This window comes from Ursus maritimus, unplaced genomic scaffold (genome assembly GCF_017311325.1).
Source record: "Ursus maritimus isolate PB19 unplaced genomic scaffold, ASM1731132v1 scaffold_3, whole genome shotgun sequence".
In the NCBI taxonomy this organism is placed as follows: domain Eukaryota; kingdom Metazoa; phylum Chordata; class Mammalia; order Carnivora; family Ursidae; genus Ursus; species Ursus maritimus.
This window is the reverse complement of record NW_024425563.1, coordinates 12,716,197-12,731,839: the sequence shown is the minus strand read 5'-3', so window position 1 is coordinate 12,731,839 and position 15,643 is coordinate 12,716,197. Positions and strand designations below refer to the sequence as shown.

Here is a 15,643-nt window from a genome sequence, read left to right as displayed (position 1 = left end):
AAAAAAAAACACAGAGAAGATGGATGTGAGCAAGGGGCAGTGTGGTAGAATGGGCCTGGGCTTTTAAGTCAGGTGGACCTGGGTGTGGCACACTAGTTGTATGATCTCAGGCATATCAATCCCACTGACTAAAGAGATGGTAATATTTACTTAAGGGAGTAGTTTGGGAAATAGCAGCAATCTATTTCAAAGGCCAGCACAGTGTCAATATCTGATAGATATGAACTCAGTAATCGTTGTTATTAGATCACACCAAGAAAATCTCATAAAGGAGGTAAGCCTTGAAAGAGACCCTGCAGAAAGATTACCAGAGTTTAAGGAAGTAGAGGGAAGACTTCCATTAGAGGAACAGCATGCAGACAATAGGCATGGTATTGGGTCTGACCCAGCAGACAGTAAGGAGACTGACAGGACTGAGGTGATCTCTATAATAGGAAATAAGACCAGCAAGGTAAAGTGTGGGAAGACTAGAGAGGGCTTTCGGATGTTTCCAGGCAGTCAATTTTGGAGTAGATGGCATAGATTATGAGGAATCCTTGTCTATTTACCATGGTGGTCCATTAACTTCACTGCATACTTGCCCATTAAAATGTAATTCTGATTTATCAAAATGTCATTCACATACATTGCTTTCAAATGTGAACTGATCATTGAAAACAAAGCACACCCATATACTTGTCTTGTTTGTAATTATGGATAATCCATGTTGAGACTTCACCCTGTGACTCTAAATAAAGGAGAGTTAAGTCCAAATATTTGTAAGGTAGAAGAGTAGCCAGTGCCTGATTCCTTCCAGTCCTTCACCCCTCATCCTTGCTCCCCTAGGATGGTGGTTCTTGCGTTTGTTCTAGTGATGTGACATCCAGAAGCCTGCGTTCTCTGTGGAACACCATGAGCACTGGTTATGTTTTCCTACCAAACAAGGAATAACTTTACCAGCAGAAAAATATGCTTGTGTTGTAGATAGATAGCAACCTAAAATCAAGATTTTGAGAATACCAGTGTGTGAACAAAATATCCTGTTGAATTGTTGTTCTGCTGTTAACATTTCATTGTTGGAAGGCATTTGCTATTTATTTTAGTATCTGTCAGGCCTCATAAGCAGATGGAAAAACATAGATATGTCTTTCTTAAGTTTCTTTATTTTTTCCCATGCCAAGTAGGGAAAGCAATTTATTTTATCTAAGGGAAAGAATTCAGCCAGCCATCTCATAAAGATGGTTTGAGAAGAGCTGTCCACGAGCTGGTTGTTTCCTCCTAGGAAAAAATGCTGGCAATTATGGTACCATCTCCAGGTGGTACATTGGGGTATGGAGTTAAAGCTCCAGTGTAGCTGAGATTAGTAGGGATAAAGTTTATAGTTCATTCAGTATTGCTCTGTCTATGAACACCTACTTCCTTAATACTATTTAGCAACGAACAGTTAGTAACGCTCTTAATAACGCTCTCTGATAAGAGGAAGACAATCAGCTTTAGCTGTGGCAAAATAAAGATCTTCTAACATCTTTGCATAAATGCTTTTCAGTAACTTTTACTGTTGTTAATTATTACTTGGCTAACTTTAAAATTACCTACAGAGCTTCTAAATAATAAAAGTGCTGCTAGCACTGGTCTAGATACCCTTAATAAATACCTGTAGCTCTTCAGGGAATTGGCAATATATCTCTGCTTATAATCCAAAAGACCATCTTAAAGGGTTCCTACGTACCCCCAGGATGCTTCTCTCTTTCCATACCTTTTATAGGGTTCCTGTCCCAGTCTTTCCTTTCCCTCTGTTGCCAGAATGGACATTCAGTTCAGAATACATAGATTATGCGCAAGACCTTGAGAATGTGAAAGGAGTAAGACGGGGCTCTGTCTTGAAGGAGCACCTAGCCTAGTAGGGAGAGCAGTTACAGAAGACATGGGAGCCCTGGATGCAGGCTTTCTTCTCCTCGCCACACCTCATGGCTTCTTCTGCAAACTTAGACTCAAGGAGACTTTGTTTCAACACACTCTTCCTTTCTATCTAATGTCCTCTCCCCTACGTAACTTGTAAAGAAGATTCCCAGAAAAAGAGACACACCCTTCGCTTTCGGCCTCTTTGTGTTTCTGAAAAGGGCTGAAACTCTTCTCCTTTCTGAATTATTTTAACATGACAGGTCAATCTTTATACTGAATTTTACATAGGAAATCCATTTTTTAGAGTATCCTAAAAAATACCATTACCATCTCAGATCCTGTTGTTCTGGACACATACTTGAAGGCTGGGGCCCTAACTGCCCAGGAGACCCAGGACTCTCTAATTTGACTGAAGAGGCTGCCTGTAAATGCAAATTAATGAAATAAAGGGTTCAGAAGCATTCTACTACCTGAGGACAGGGGCAAACAAGATCAGGTGGTCAGATGAATCCAGGCCTTATTTTTTACTGATAACAATGATAAATCAAGAGTCTATCTATAGTTGATGTGCAAATACTGTGGCTCAAATAGGATTTAGGTGTATATTGAAGTTTTATCTTTACCTTGGGTCAGCAATCATTAAATATTCTTATTTTGTGATATATTTTTAATGGAATTAAGCTTAGAATCAATTATGTTGAAGTTACTAGCAGCCTGTAATTACTAGCTTGATACTGAATTAATCATCAATGCCAATAGTAGCTATTTATTTAGGCCTGATTGGGCTTCTGGTTAATAATTAGATAACACTTTTAAAATGTGATTTGGGGCATACTCAAGGCAATAGAACCACATATTGGATACCTGGGGTATGGCATTTTATTTTCTTCTTTAAAAGTCCTGTAACTCTTCTCCAACATGTCTGTGGTATAGACAGGGGGTAGATATTATATTTTACATTGAAACTGGATAATTTAGACTTGTTGGACTGAACTCATTCACAAGAAATTTCGTGACTGTTAACTATGCTTTTACATATTAAGATTCATACTTTTTCTCCATTCTGCGGGGCTGCTCTGTTGTTCCTTCCTAGGTGGGAGCTTACAGACTGCTATATCGGAAAACACAAAGTCTGGCAATCATTTCCAGGAGCCGAAACTCAAGGACATCCTTCTGCAGATTTCCCTTGGGCTTAAGTACATCCACAGCTCTGGCATGGTGCACCTGGACATCAAACCTAGTCAGTATGGCCCCTCTCTGCCCCTCCAGCCAGATCCTCACTGTGTTCGAGTTGGTGTCTGCATGTCTACTAAGTGTTGAAGATGCTGTTTGCTGGCAACATCTCTTTCTGTCATTTGTCTCCCTAAAAAATTTAAACCGCTTTATCCATTCCCCTCCGCCCCGGGACTAGGGGACAGAGAGAGAAAAGGTTCTTTCCAGATAGCGAAGCCAGAGTATGAAAATAGGTCTCTAACTTACTGCATAGCTAAGTGACAGCGTTTTGGCTACATCCTGAATGTATTGACAACTAGTGCTGTATACACTCATTCTAATTCAGCACTGACTAAAGTGAACAGAAATGGTTTTGGAACTCAATAACGTGAAACTCAAGGAAATACTGTTACCATTTGGGGGGGGGGCTTATTTCTTTGTTTTAAGGCTATTAGCCTCTTCAGAGGATGAGGTGTGTCTGAGATCAGTTTGTTAAAATAGGTATTTTGAGCTGTTCAGTAATGTGAGAGATTCCATGGAAGAAAATAAACCTTGATGGTCTTGTTACGTGGACACAGAAGAGGAGGAGAGGAGGGTGGCTGAAATGTCAGACACAGAAAAGAATTTTTGGAGTGAAAAAGCTAAGGAATCATTACTTTGTCAGTTCAGTATTTTTTTGTTTGTTTTAGGTAACATCTTCATTTGTCATAAGATGCAAAGTGACTCTCCTGTAGTCCCAGAAGAGATTGAAAATGAAGCTGATTGGTTTCTCTCTGCCAATGTGATGTATAAAATTGGTGAGTTTGCCTTAAGACCTGACCTGTATATTATCTTATAAAATTTATAGTGATGACCCCCTTCATCCCAGTTTTAAAGACATGCTTTTAAAGGGCTCTATTTTTTCCTCTTTCTTTTTTTAGGTGACTTGGGTCATGTGACATCAATAAGCAAACCGAAAGTGGAGGAGGGAGATAGTCGCTTCCTAGCTAATGAGATTTTACAAGAGGTAAAGATTAGGGAAACAGAAGTTATTTTATAATTCATTGAACCTTTTGACTCTCAAATGAATCACAGTGCAAGAGATGAAAAGTATATATCTATAATTTTTAAAGAAGATTTTATTTTAGAAAGCACTAGTGTGTGAGCAAGGGGAAAGGCAGAGGGCGAGGGAGAAAGAATGTCAAGCAGACTCTGTGCTGAGTGCAGACCCCAATGCAGGGCTTGATCTCATGACCCTGAGATTATGACCTGAGCGGAAATCAAGAGTTGGATGCTTAACTAGCCACCTAGGTGCCCCGAAAAGTCTATATTTACAATTTAAATTGATACTATCTCTTTTCCTATTCAGAATTGAGACCAAAGATAAGAGAGAAACTTTTCAGAAAAAAAAAAAAAAAAGCACGAGGAAAGCTGGCTCAATCATGGATTAATCAATATTTTTACTGTTCTTTATAAAGGTCCTTTACTGTTTCTAGTATTTCTTAGAATTCCTAAATTCATTGATTCCCTAGAAGAAAGGAAGCCTTTATTGGTTCAGTCCATCTTTATCATGCTATCATCCTTTTGATAGCACCACCAGCTCTGATGAAATGACCTTCAGTTATTGCCCACCTGTTAGGATGTCTGTCGAGTCGGGGCTAGGAAGGATTTAACTCCCTCTAGGAAGATAATATCTGCGACCAGCCCGTCTATGCTTGAAGCCTCTTTGAGCCTGATAGAACAAAATGGCACTAAAATTCTGCCTTAAACGCTTCAGGGCACAGCAATGTGAATCATTGGATTTGTGCTGTACCCTCTATCTTCTCTAGAAGTAAATTACTAGCTACGGCAGATATGACCTTGCCCATTGTGTCTGTTTAAGCTCATATGCATTCAAATGAACCTCTCTTACCAGTTGCCTTTACTCTAGACTCACTTCACTTGGCAAACTAACTGGCCTTCATATCTTCTGTTTTGAAGGATTATCAGCACCTTCCCAAAGCAGACATATTTGCCTTGGGATTAACAATTGCAGTGGCTGCGGGAGCAGAGTCATTACCCACCAATGGTGCCGCATGGCATCATATTCGTGAGGGGAACCTTCCAGACATTCCTCAGAAGCTCTCAGAAGAATTTTACAATCTACTCAAGGTGGTATCTCTTATGAGATGAAGAGAAGATAGAAATGTCTATTTTTTTAAAAAAAAATGTGATGGCAAGGAGGTGGGGAAAGGGAAAAGGAGATGTTGGTAGTGCCACTGACAGAGGAAAAAGGAATCATGCCCCCGAAGTCCAGAAAATCCACAGAACAGATTGAAAGCTTCTCAAGGAAACTTAGAGGATATTATAAAACCTTTTATGTTCTAGTTTGAAATCCTGTTACATTTTGTTCTCTGTCCTTCCCAACAACCCTGTTAAGGCGGGCAGTTCAGGAAACCAAGGTTCAGAGCAGTTCCTGGACTTGTATTCTCACCTTTGATAACTGATTAACTCTAAAATCAAACCTGGTCTTTTTGCTCTTGTTTCAAAGTTTTAACTATTGTCATTGGTAATGGTGATATTATGAAAAAAAATTGAATTCTGAGTGTATAGAAGAAAGCGTAAGCTACTTTATTGACGAATAACTGGCCGTATCACCAATCATCTGCACTATTGGAAAAAGGCATAATGTCAGTTCAGGAATCTATGTGTTACTTGTACTCAGTGATATCTGAGTGTGTGTAGGGACGCGGAAAGGAAGATCCTCTGTTGAAACAGAGGTACAAGAAAATGACATTGTTGAGAAGCTTAGAATCATACTAAGAATATAAATGTGTGCATAAGACTTAATGGTTAAAGGAACAGGATTGGTGAGGATCCCTACAGTAGCCTTAGAAACATCTACTCTTGGGGATTAAATTTGAGTTTCGTAGTTTACCTGAAAACTTCAAATTTAGTTACCAACTTTTCCTTCTTCTGTGCTTCTGCTTTCCTGAAAGAACAAGGTTAACCCTTGCTCACAGTGGACTTTTGTGCATAGCCTAATCACTTACTTCATGTGTAAATTTCTCTTAGATTTAGTTGATACATACTGAGTACTTCAGTGTGGCCAATGCACTAGTTATACATATATGGTAATTCATTTAATTCCCCTGATGCTCCAAAAGGTGAGTATTGTTACCCCAAGCATCCGGAAAAGGAAAGTGAGTTTCAGCATAGTTAAGTCACTTTCTCAAGCTACTTAGTGAATGGTGGAGCTGGCTCTGAACATTGGTCTCCAAATGGAAGGTTCAAGTGTTTTCTCCATTATACAACATTGCTAACTGCTGTAAATAATTAGCTATTTTCTCCTGTATTTAAGTTGTTTTATGTTAAGGCACTCTCTACCTGAAGATGAGTGCTGTAGGAATACTGTCATGGCGGCGTATCTTTAGTTTTCAGTGAAAAGGAGCATGTTGTAGTAGAACGCAAACAGAACTAGGAAATGAATGATGTGGGTTTTAGTCTTGGTCCTGTTGATAACTTGGACAAGTCACTTTTGATCTCAGGACCTCAGTTTCTTCCCGCTTGAAATTAAGGCATTAGACTAGTTATTCACCCAACTAGCTCTAAAATATGATCAAGACAAGTCAAAGGTATGGATGATGGATGCCACTGTGTAGGGATGATGCTCCCGTCCCTGGTGGGGCTAAGTTTTCATATATTTCTTCCCCCACAAAGTTAAAAGCAGAGTTTCACAAAACTCACCAGCAGTAACTGGGTTGGAGTTGGTTTGGGTGGGGAGATCTTCCTAGCAGTGAAGTTTGTTTCCTTCGTTTTGGTCCAACATCAACAGAACATGATCCACCCTGACCCAAGGGAGAGACCTTCTGCAGCAGCTCTGGCCAGAAGTCGAGTTCTCCGGCCTTCCCTTGGGAAAGCAGAAGAGCTCCAGCAGCAGCTTAACTTGGAAAAGTTCAAGACAGCCACACTGGAAAGGTAGGTTTTTTTTTTGTTTTTTGTTTTTTTTCTTTTTGAGTAAGCCCTAGGCCCAATGTAGGGCTTGAATTCAAAACCCTAAGATCAAGAGTCACTTACTTAACCCATCCCCCCACCCACCTCCCTTCTGGCAACCATCAGGTTGTTCTTTATAGTTAAGAGTCTATTTCTTGATTTGTTTTATTTTTTCTCTTATTTGTTTTGGTTCTTAAATTCCACATATGAGTGAAATCATGTGGTATTTGTCTTTGTCTGACTATACTCTCTAGTTCCATCCATATCCTGGCAAATGGCAAGATTTCATTCTTTTTTATAGCCAAATAATATTCCATTAAATATATATACCACATCTTCTTTATCCATTCATGTATTAATGGACTCTTGGGCTGCATCCATAATTTGGTTATTGCAGATAATGCTGCTATAAACATTGGGGTGCATGTAATCCTTTGAATTAGTGTTCTTGTATTCTTTGGGTAAATACCCGGTAGTACAATTGCTGGATTATAAGGTAGTTCTATTTTTAACTTTTTGAGGAAACTCCATACTGTTTCCCACAGTGGCTGTACCAGTTTGCATTCCCACCAACAGTGCAAGAGGGTTCCTTTTTCTCCACGTCCTCACCAACACCTGTTGGTTCTTGTGTTGTTGATTTTCGCCATTCTGTTAGGTGTGAGATGATGTCTCATTGTAGTTTTCATTTCCCTGATAAGTGATGATGACCAAGTATTCATGTGTCTTTTGGCAATCTGGATGTTGTCTTTGGAGAAATGTTTGTTCATGTCTTCTGTCCATTTGTAATTGGATTATTTATTTTTTGGGTGTTGAGTTGTATTAGTTCTTTATGTATTTTGGAAACAAACCCTTTATTAGAGATATCATTTGTCCAATATCTTCTCCCATTCCACAGGCTGCCCTTTAGATTTGTTGATGGTTTCCTGCGCTGTGCAGAGGCTTTTCATCTGTATGAAGTCCTAACAGTTTATTTTTGCTTTTGTTTCCCTCGCACCAGGAGATAGATCTAGTAAGAAGTTGCTATGGATAATGTCGAAGAAGTTACTACCTGTGTTCTCTTCTAGGATTTTTATGGTTACAGGTCTTACACTTAGGTCTTTAATCCATTTTGAGTTTATTTTTATGTATGGTGTAAGAAAGTGGTCCAGTTTCATTCTTCTGCATATTCTGTCCATTTTCCCAACACTATTTGTTGAAGAGACAGTCTTTTCTCCATGGATATTCTTTCCTGCTTTGTTGAAGATTAATTCACCATATAATTATGGGTCTATTTCTAGATTTTTCTATTCTGCTCCATTGATCTATGTATCTATTTTTGTGCCAGTACCATACTGTTTTGATTACTATAGCTTTACAATATAACTTGAAGTCTGGAATTGTGATGCTTCCAGCTTTGCTTTTGTTTTTCAAGATTGCTTTGGCTATTTGGGGTCTTTTGTGGTTTCGTATGTATCTTAGGATTCTTTGTTCTAGTTCTGTGAAAAATGCTGTTGGTATTTTGATAGGGATTGCATTAAATGTAGATTTCTTTGGGTAGTACAGACACTTTAACAATATTTGTTCTTCCAATCCATGAGTGTAGAATGTCTTTCCATTTCTTTGTGTCGTCTTCAATTTCTGTCATTAGTGTTTTACAGTTTTCAGAGTACAGGTCTTCCACTTTTTTGGTTAGGTTTATTCCCAGGTATCTTATTGTTTTTGGTGCAATTGTAAATGGGACTGATTCCTTGATTTCTATTTCTGCTGCTTCATTATTGGTATATAGAAATGCAACAGACTTCTGTAGATTGATTTCATATCCTGCAACTTTACTGAATTCATTTATCGGTTCTAGCAGTTTTTTGGTGGAGTGTTTAGGGTTTTCTAAATATAGTATCATGTTGGGACACCTGGGTGGCACAGCGGTTAAGCGTCTGCCTTCGGCTCAGGGCGTGATCCTGGTGTTGTGGGATCGAGCCCCACATCAGGCTCCTCCGCTTTGAGCCTGCTTCTTCCTCTCCCACTCCCCCTGCTTGTGTTCCCTCTCTCGCTAGCTGTCTCTATCTCTGTCAAATAAATAAAATCTTTAAAAATAAATAAATAAATAAATATAGTATCATGTCATCTGCAAATAGTGAAAGTTTTACTTCCTCCTTACTGATTTAGATTCCTTTTATTTCTTTTTGTTGTCTGCTTGCTGTGGCTAGGACTTCGACCACTATGCTAAGTAAAAGTGGTAAGGGTGGACATCCTTGTTTTGTTCCTGATCTTAGGGGAAAAGCTCTATTTTTCCCCATTAAGGATGATGATAGCTGTGGGTTTTCATAGATGGCCTTTATTATGTTGAGATATGTTTCCTTTAAACTTACTTTGTTGAGGGTTTTTTTTTTTTTATCATGAATGGATGATGTACTTTGTCAAAAGCTTTTTCTGCGTCTATTGAAATGATCAGATGTTTTTTATCCTTTCTCTTATTGATGTGATGTATCACATTGATTGATTTATGAATACTAAACCACCCTTGCAGCCCAGGAATAAATCCCACTTGTGGGAATGATTGTGGTGAATGATTTTTAAATGTTTTGTTGAATTCAGTTTGCTAGTATTTTATTGAGAATTTCTGCATCTATGTTCATCAGAGGTATTGGCCTGTAGTCCTTTTTTAGTGGTGTCTTTATCTGGTTTTTATTTAAAAAAAATTTAAACATCATTTATGCCCCAATCAGTAGGATTTAGGAAACCTCGTCTGCCATGTGTTATGGCATGTGTATGCCAGCCAATTTTAAAGAAAATCACAGGAGTTAATTTTCTATTCTGTATATAGCTCAGGCTTGTTTCTATAAATATTGAAATAAAAAGAAAAATCTATGTTAGTTTAGATCATAAATATCATCTTTAATTTAGGATCAAGTAATATATTTTTTCCCCTTTAACTGCCAGGGAACTGAGAGAAGCTCAGCAGGCTTGGTCCTCCCAGGAAGAGCGTGGTGATGTTGGGGTCTCTGGGACCCCCACAGGATCAAGAAGCACCAAACGCCTGGTGGGAGGAAAAAGTGCAAAGTCTTCAAGCTTCACCTGGGGGAAATCTTCCCCATAAGAGTTCACTTCACACCAACTCCCCTTTTGCCTTATAGGTTCCAGAAATAGATATTGACGGTGTCAGCCTTCCTCTTGTAAAGGAGGGGATTAACCAACTGGAATGCTCAAAGAATTAAAAAAACCACTCCTAATCTAACATTGACAGCCAAGATCATCAAGCTGTTAAGGCCTTGTATTAGCAATGATCCCAGGTATAATCATTGGCAGTCATTTCTCTTCTCTGTTGTTATATTCCTAAGGCTACCTATCAACGGGTTGTTTACTTCTCACACTCATTGATGCACAATGGGAAAGCACGCATCTCTGAACTGAAAGAAGAGAAAGCAGCAGCCCTAGGCATAGCCTATGGACTATAAGACTGCTGTAGCTGATTGCCTACCAAGGAATAGGGACCCTCCCTGCACATAGAAAGGAATATAATTTTGTTTCGAGTTGATGTAACTGTGCATGTATTTCAATAATGCTTCTCAGGGTGAATGATGGTATTCCTAAAAGAATTCTCAGCCACTCCAAGCAAATGGCTTTCCTACTGTATTCTTTGAGTGAAGACAATCCCTTTCTCTGATGCTGTATTTATTAAATGAGTTTAACATTATGTGAGGTGGGTAGAAATAGCCTATATAGAACTTGTAATTTCTGAACTGGCTATTAACTTATGGAACAAAACATTGGGTATGGGGTTCAAGGAAAATTTAATGTCGTTCTTCAGTATATTTGCCCTGACCCTCTTGTAATTGTTATGACTGGTTTTGATTTCCTGGGTTTCACCAATTTCTCCTTGATTTTTATCAGAATTTGGCTTTGTTTCCTGTGATTTTATCATATTTTAATCCAAATTATTTTCTCTGTATATATTTTAAGGGAATAGAACATTTGTAAATAAAGGTTTTTATCTTGTCCAAAGCCAAATATGGGTAAAGTACTCTTCTTTGTAATACGTAATTAACAAAGAGTGAGAAATTTCTGTTGGAAACCATTTCGTGAGTAGATAGGTAAGAAAATTTGGTAGGTAGGTAGTAACAGGTCTTGGCTATAAGGCCCAGCTTTGTGGGCCTAAAATCTAATAATGGCCAGGCTCTAATATATAAAATAATCTCAGTCATCAAGGCATTTGATAACTTCTAGTGTGTCATGTTAATGAAGGTAGTCTGTTAATGGTTTGTAGGCCTATTTGCTGCCTTATATTCTTCTTTACCCTCCATTAAAAAAAGCAAATTAAGAAGTGTTTTTAAATTGAATAAACCATCATACCATTGTTTGTTCTGTCTTGGAGGAGCAATTCTTCCCATGCAGTTAAGTGGGGTAAAGTCCTCTGCATTGTCCATTGCCATTTTTAAAAATCTAGTCTTTGCTCAAGGTTTTAAAATGTAGTTAATTTATCTCTTGCCTCCCCAACCCCAGCCATTTCCCTTGCAGTAGAGTGCGAGGTCAACCACAATTTGTGATTTAGAAATAGGTATGTTATTAAGCATATGCAATGTATAGCCCAGAATGCTTTGATTATACTTGTCTTCTCAGGCATTGACAACTAGTACTATTAAGGTCTACGACCTCTTCTCTACCTTGCTCTTCAGAGCCCGTGTCAGCATCTGAGTGCCAGACTACTGCTTTCTCTCCCTCTCTCTCTGGTGCGGGGCGGGGGACGGGGGAGGCTCCACAGTAGCACAAAGTTACTAACCCAGCAGGTAGCTGCATAGACACTGTTGTGTGTGAGAGGGACTGGGTCTTCACTGGGCTGGGGATTTAATCCCTTCCAGTTCAGTTGGAAGTTGAAGTTGACCTCTTGCCTCAGTAAGAAGCTCCACCCTCAGTCTGAAGTTCCATTTCTGCACAGAGATCACAAGATAACCCAGGAGCTAGTTATTAAATGCCGAACTATCAAATATTAACATCATTGGACTGACAATATTAAACAAGGTGAATTTAGATATTTTAAGATATAAATATGTTGCTTTTCTATAGATATATATTAAACACACACAGACATTAAGTTGCCAAGAGATAATCTTGAGACTTAAAGGAATGCTATTGTACTTTACTAAGCTCCAACATATGTATCGGTTTATAGATGCCATTATCTAAAGCTGTGTAAAGATGAACATTGAAAGATAAATGTCAACATTTCAGCCTGAACGGTTAAGCTTTTTTTTTTTTTTTAAAATCTCTGTATGGACCATAATTTCAATCCTGAATTACATAAAAATTGTCAGGTTGATTTTTTTAAAAAAATTTAACAACAAAAAGTAGCCATAATAACTAATAACTATGAAGTGCTGCTAAAATTGCTTTTGAGCTACTTTAAAATAGATGCCGTAATCCATTTAGATAGTAAGTGCTATAATTTTCCAACTCTTATTATGAGGCTTGAGAAAAACTGATTTAGAAGCAAAGTGAGAATCTGATTGAATTTTCCAAAAAGTGTTTTTTCTACCGCAACAAAATTGTCCAAAGCCCCCTGTGATAAAACATTGCCAGCCCTGGTCTCTACCACTTGATGCCTATAACTGAGACTTTTTCTAATTTAAAGGGAAAAAAGGCAAGGCCGAAGATAACTTCGTGGCCCCGGGCATCTATGATAGACACTTCTCTTTCTCAGCTAGCTTTGCAAAGGATGAAAGCCCTGAATTATTCCACTGCTGCCAGGAGTAATGGTAGCTGATTAAAGTCACATTGCTTTCTGTCACTGCTTCTCAGCATCGAGAAGGCCCTTTCTGGGTCCATGGATGAGCTACAGACAGTCTACAATTATGCAAATTGGAGATTCTTGAAAGAGAGAGACATCTCTATTACAAAAAATTTCAGCCACTCTTCCAGGTCCCTGATTCTTTTGTTGTTTTCAGTCTTCTAATTTCAGGCATATTTGAGTATCCTTCTCGGTTCTTCCTATTTTTTCTTTCTATTTCTTTGTTCTAGCCTGTGACCTGAACCCTTCTAAAGTCTCTCCTTGCTTTAAAGCATAATTTTTGATTGGATATTCACAAGGTCCCTGTCCTCTAAGAGTTCACAGTCAATGGAGAAGAGGAGGCACCTTCATGGTCACCTAAATTAAAATACAAGATACACTGAGTGCGTAAAGAAAGTGAGGTGGGAGAACAAAGTAAGGACTTCTTTCTTTTTTTAAGATTTTATTTATTTATTCAACAGAGATAGAGACAGCCAGCGAGAGAGGGAACACAGCAGGGGGAGTGGGAGAGGAAAAAGCAGGCTCATAGCGGAGGAGCCTGATGTGGGGCTTGATCCCAGAATGCCAGGCTCACGCCCTGAGCCGAAGGCAGACGCTTAACCGCTGTGCCACCCAGGCGCCCCCAAAGTAAGGACTTTGAGTAGAAAATTGTGAAAGTATGGAGAAGGGCATTTCAGATGCTGAGCAGTGAAAGCAAAGCCAGTGCTGGAGCATTTGTTGTGGGGAAGGAGGATCTAGGTGATAAGAAAATGCTTTAACTCAGTTCTTCCATGACATTATACATTTATATATTTTGTACATTTTAATGTGGGTTTTTTTTTTTGTTTTTTGTTGTTTTTGTTTTTTGTTTTTGTCAAGAAGAAAAAGGAAAGCAGCACTTGCAACTTGTTTCAACAGTCCAAGGAGCATGCGTATTGGTAATTCCTGTCTGAGAATTGAGATTAGTTTAAGGTGCTATTTATTTAAAGATGTTATTCATAAAGTTAGGAGTTTGCCCAAGGCTGTCTGTTTTCAATTGGTGTGCTTTCTGCTTTTTTAATTTTAAACAACCCTTTCCACACTCCTCACTCAGAAGTATGTGCAAATAGAAAGAGGGAGAGGTCAGTGGCATAATGAAATAAATTTTAGGGCTGAATGGATATGGACAAATGGATATAGGTGACTGGGGAGAAGTTTTAAAGATGATTCCAAAGTTCAAGTCCGGAATAATGTTGGTACCATTAACATAAACAGCTTAAAAGGGGGAAATTGGTTTTGGAGGAAAGGATGAATTTTGCTTTTCATTTGACTCAACAGCTCAAGTAGAAGGAAGATTTAAAAAAAAAAAAGAGGGGAGGGGAGTGGAGGGGGAACTAGGGGGGAAGAGAATCTCTAGCAGATTGCAGGCTGAGCACGGAGCCGGAGGTGTGGCTGGATCTCAGGACCCTAAGATTATGACCTGAGCCTAAATCAAAAGTCAGACGCCTAACTGCTTAACCGACTGAGACGGTAGAAGTGAGACTTTTAAACAGGAAATCATTGGAGGGCGCTGACAGTAGCAACACAGCTGGCGGGGTATGGGATAATTAATACCTGTGCAAGGCCTGCAGGCAGTATGACATGCTGTTTCAGGAGCTAAATATTGTGAAGGTAGAGGTAAAATGGGAGATAAGCGTATCAACTAAGCCAGACTTTTAAGAGCAGGTTAAGGTGTGCTTTGGAAACCATGTTAAGTAGTTCGTATTTTCTCCTTTAAGGGCAAAAATGGTCCAATGAAGGCATTTAAGTACGGTCCCAAGAAGGCGATTTGCTTGTTAGAATGATCTGGAGGGTACCCTCCTTTTCTAGAAGTTGGACAGGACAAGGACCAACAGAAGAGAGGCCTGGGGAGGCCACCTCTGGCCTGTATCCTGCAATCTGCGGGACCCCAATACCCTCTTGCTAAGCAGGGTATTGCTAAGCAAGATTAGGGTGAATGAGGCAAAATTTAAGGGGTGCCAAGAAACATAGCAATGAAGATCAAGGGCACTTTAATGCAATATTTTAAAAATATTAAAATTAATGAAAAGATCCACAATGAACAAAATATCAGAATTTTAAATAAAACAAGATCAGTAAGCTGAAGTTAAAACTATTTAAGATTGCAACTTGGTCAAGAAAAATTGTCAGACATGGCAATTCCCGCAACTGGAAATAAGATAAGCAAAGAAGTAGATTTTTGATTAATTTACTTCTATTAAAGCCAGGAAAGTAAAACTACAGTGACTTCTGTTTTTGGTGTAAATAAAATATTTAAACTTAACGTTGTGAGTTTTAAAATACCTTCTCTTCAGATTTTCGGTATTCAAGTACTTTAATGTTCTGGAATTTTTTTTGGTGTATGTAAAAACGTCCATTTTATCTTGTGCCTCAGGATTCAATATGGCTCAGAACTTATACTTAGTTAAAATTTTGGGGTTTTTTGTTCACAGATTTTTTGAACATATTCTTAAAATATTATCCTCATTCTTCTTAAACTATTATTTTGATCGCCAAAATTTTTGGCACCCCCTGAATTTTTCGCTCTCAGCCTACTTCTTTTTCTGGTCTCCTTCCTGCTTTAGCACGCCTGGACCTTTCCAGTCTTTCCCTGAGGCCGAGCTAGCCTTCGTTTCGTCCACCTCGCCCCCTCCTGGTCCAGGCTGGGAAGCTTCTCAAATAATTTCATTTCATTAGAAACTTAAAACGAGCTCGACTCACCACTCGGCGGCGTTGCCTTATCCGCTCCCGTCCGGCAAAAAGCTCCCGGAACTACCACATCAAGGGTGCTTGCTTCCCGCGGTGCTGCGGGAGCATTTCTACGCCGCACGCAGCAGACTT

The 15,643-nt window shown here is 39.0% G+C and overlaps 1 protein-coding gene and 1 long non-coding RNA gene across 2 annotated transcripts in view; one reads left to right on the top strand and one right to left on the bottom strand.

Annotated features, from left to right (window-relative positions):
- Nucleotides 1-10,844, top strand: part of WEE2 (WEE2 oocyte meiosis inhibiting kinase) — a 27,765-nt gene extending 16,921 nt beyond the window's left edge. The window contains exons 6-11 of the mRNA XM_008697332.2: nucleotides 2,975-3,121; nucleotides 3,783-3,890; nucleotides 4,014-4,099; nucleotides 5,053-5,223; nucleotides 6,887-7,029; nucleotides 9,964-10,844. Of these exons, the coding sequence (XP_008695554.2) occupies nucleotides 2,975-3,121; nucleotides 3,783-3,890; nucleotides 4,014-4,099; nucleotides 5,053-5,223; nucleotides 6,887-7,029; nucleotides 9,964-10,120 (812 nt within the window). The 3' untranslated portion in view covers nucleotides 10,121-10,844. The remainder of the gene's footprint in view (nucleotides 1-2,974; nucleotides 3,122-3,782; nucleotides 3,891-4,013; nucleotides 4,100-5,052; nucleotides 5,224-6,886; nucleotides 7,030-9,963) is intronic.
- LOC103669019 lies at nucleotides 9,902-15,643 on the bottom strand. The gene is made up of 3 exons (XR_570181.2): nucleotides 15,524-15,643; nucleotides 11,801-11,948; nucleotides 9,902-10,060 (listed from the first exon to the last, which is right to left on the bottom strand). It is a non-coding gene; the product is annotated as an uncharacterized LOC103669019 (long non-coding RNA).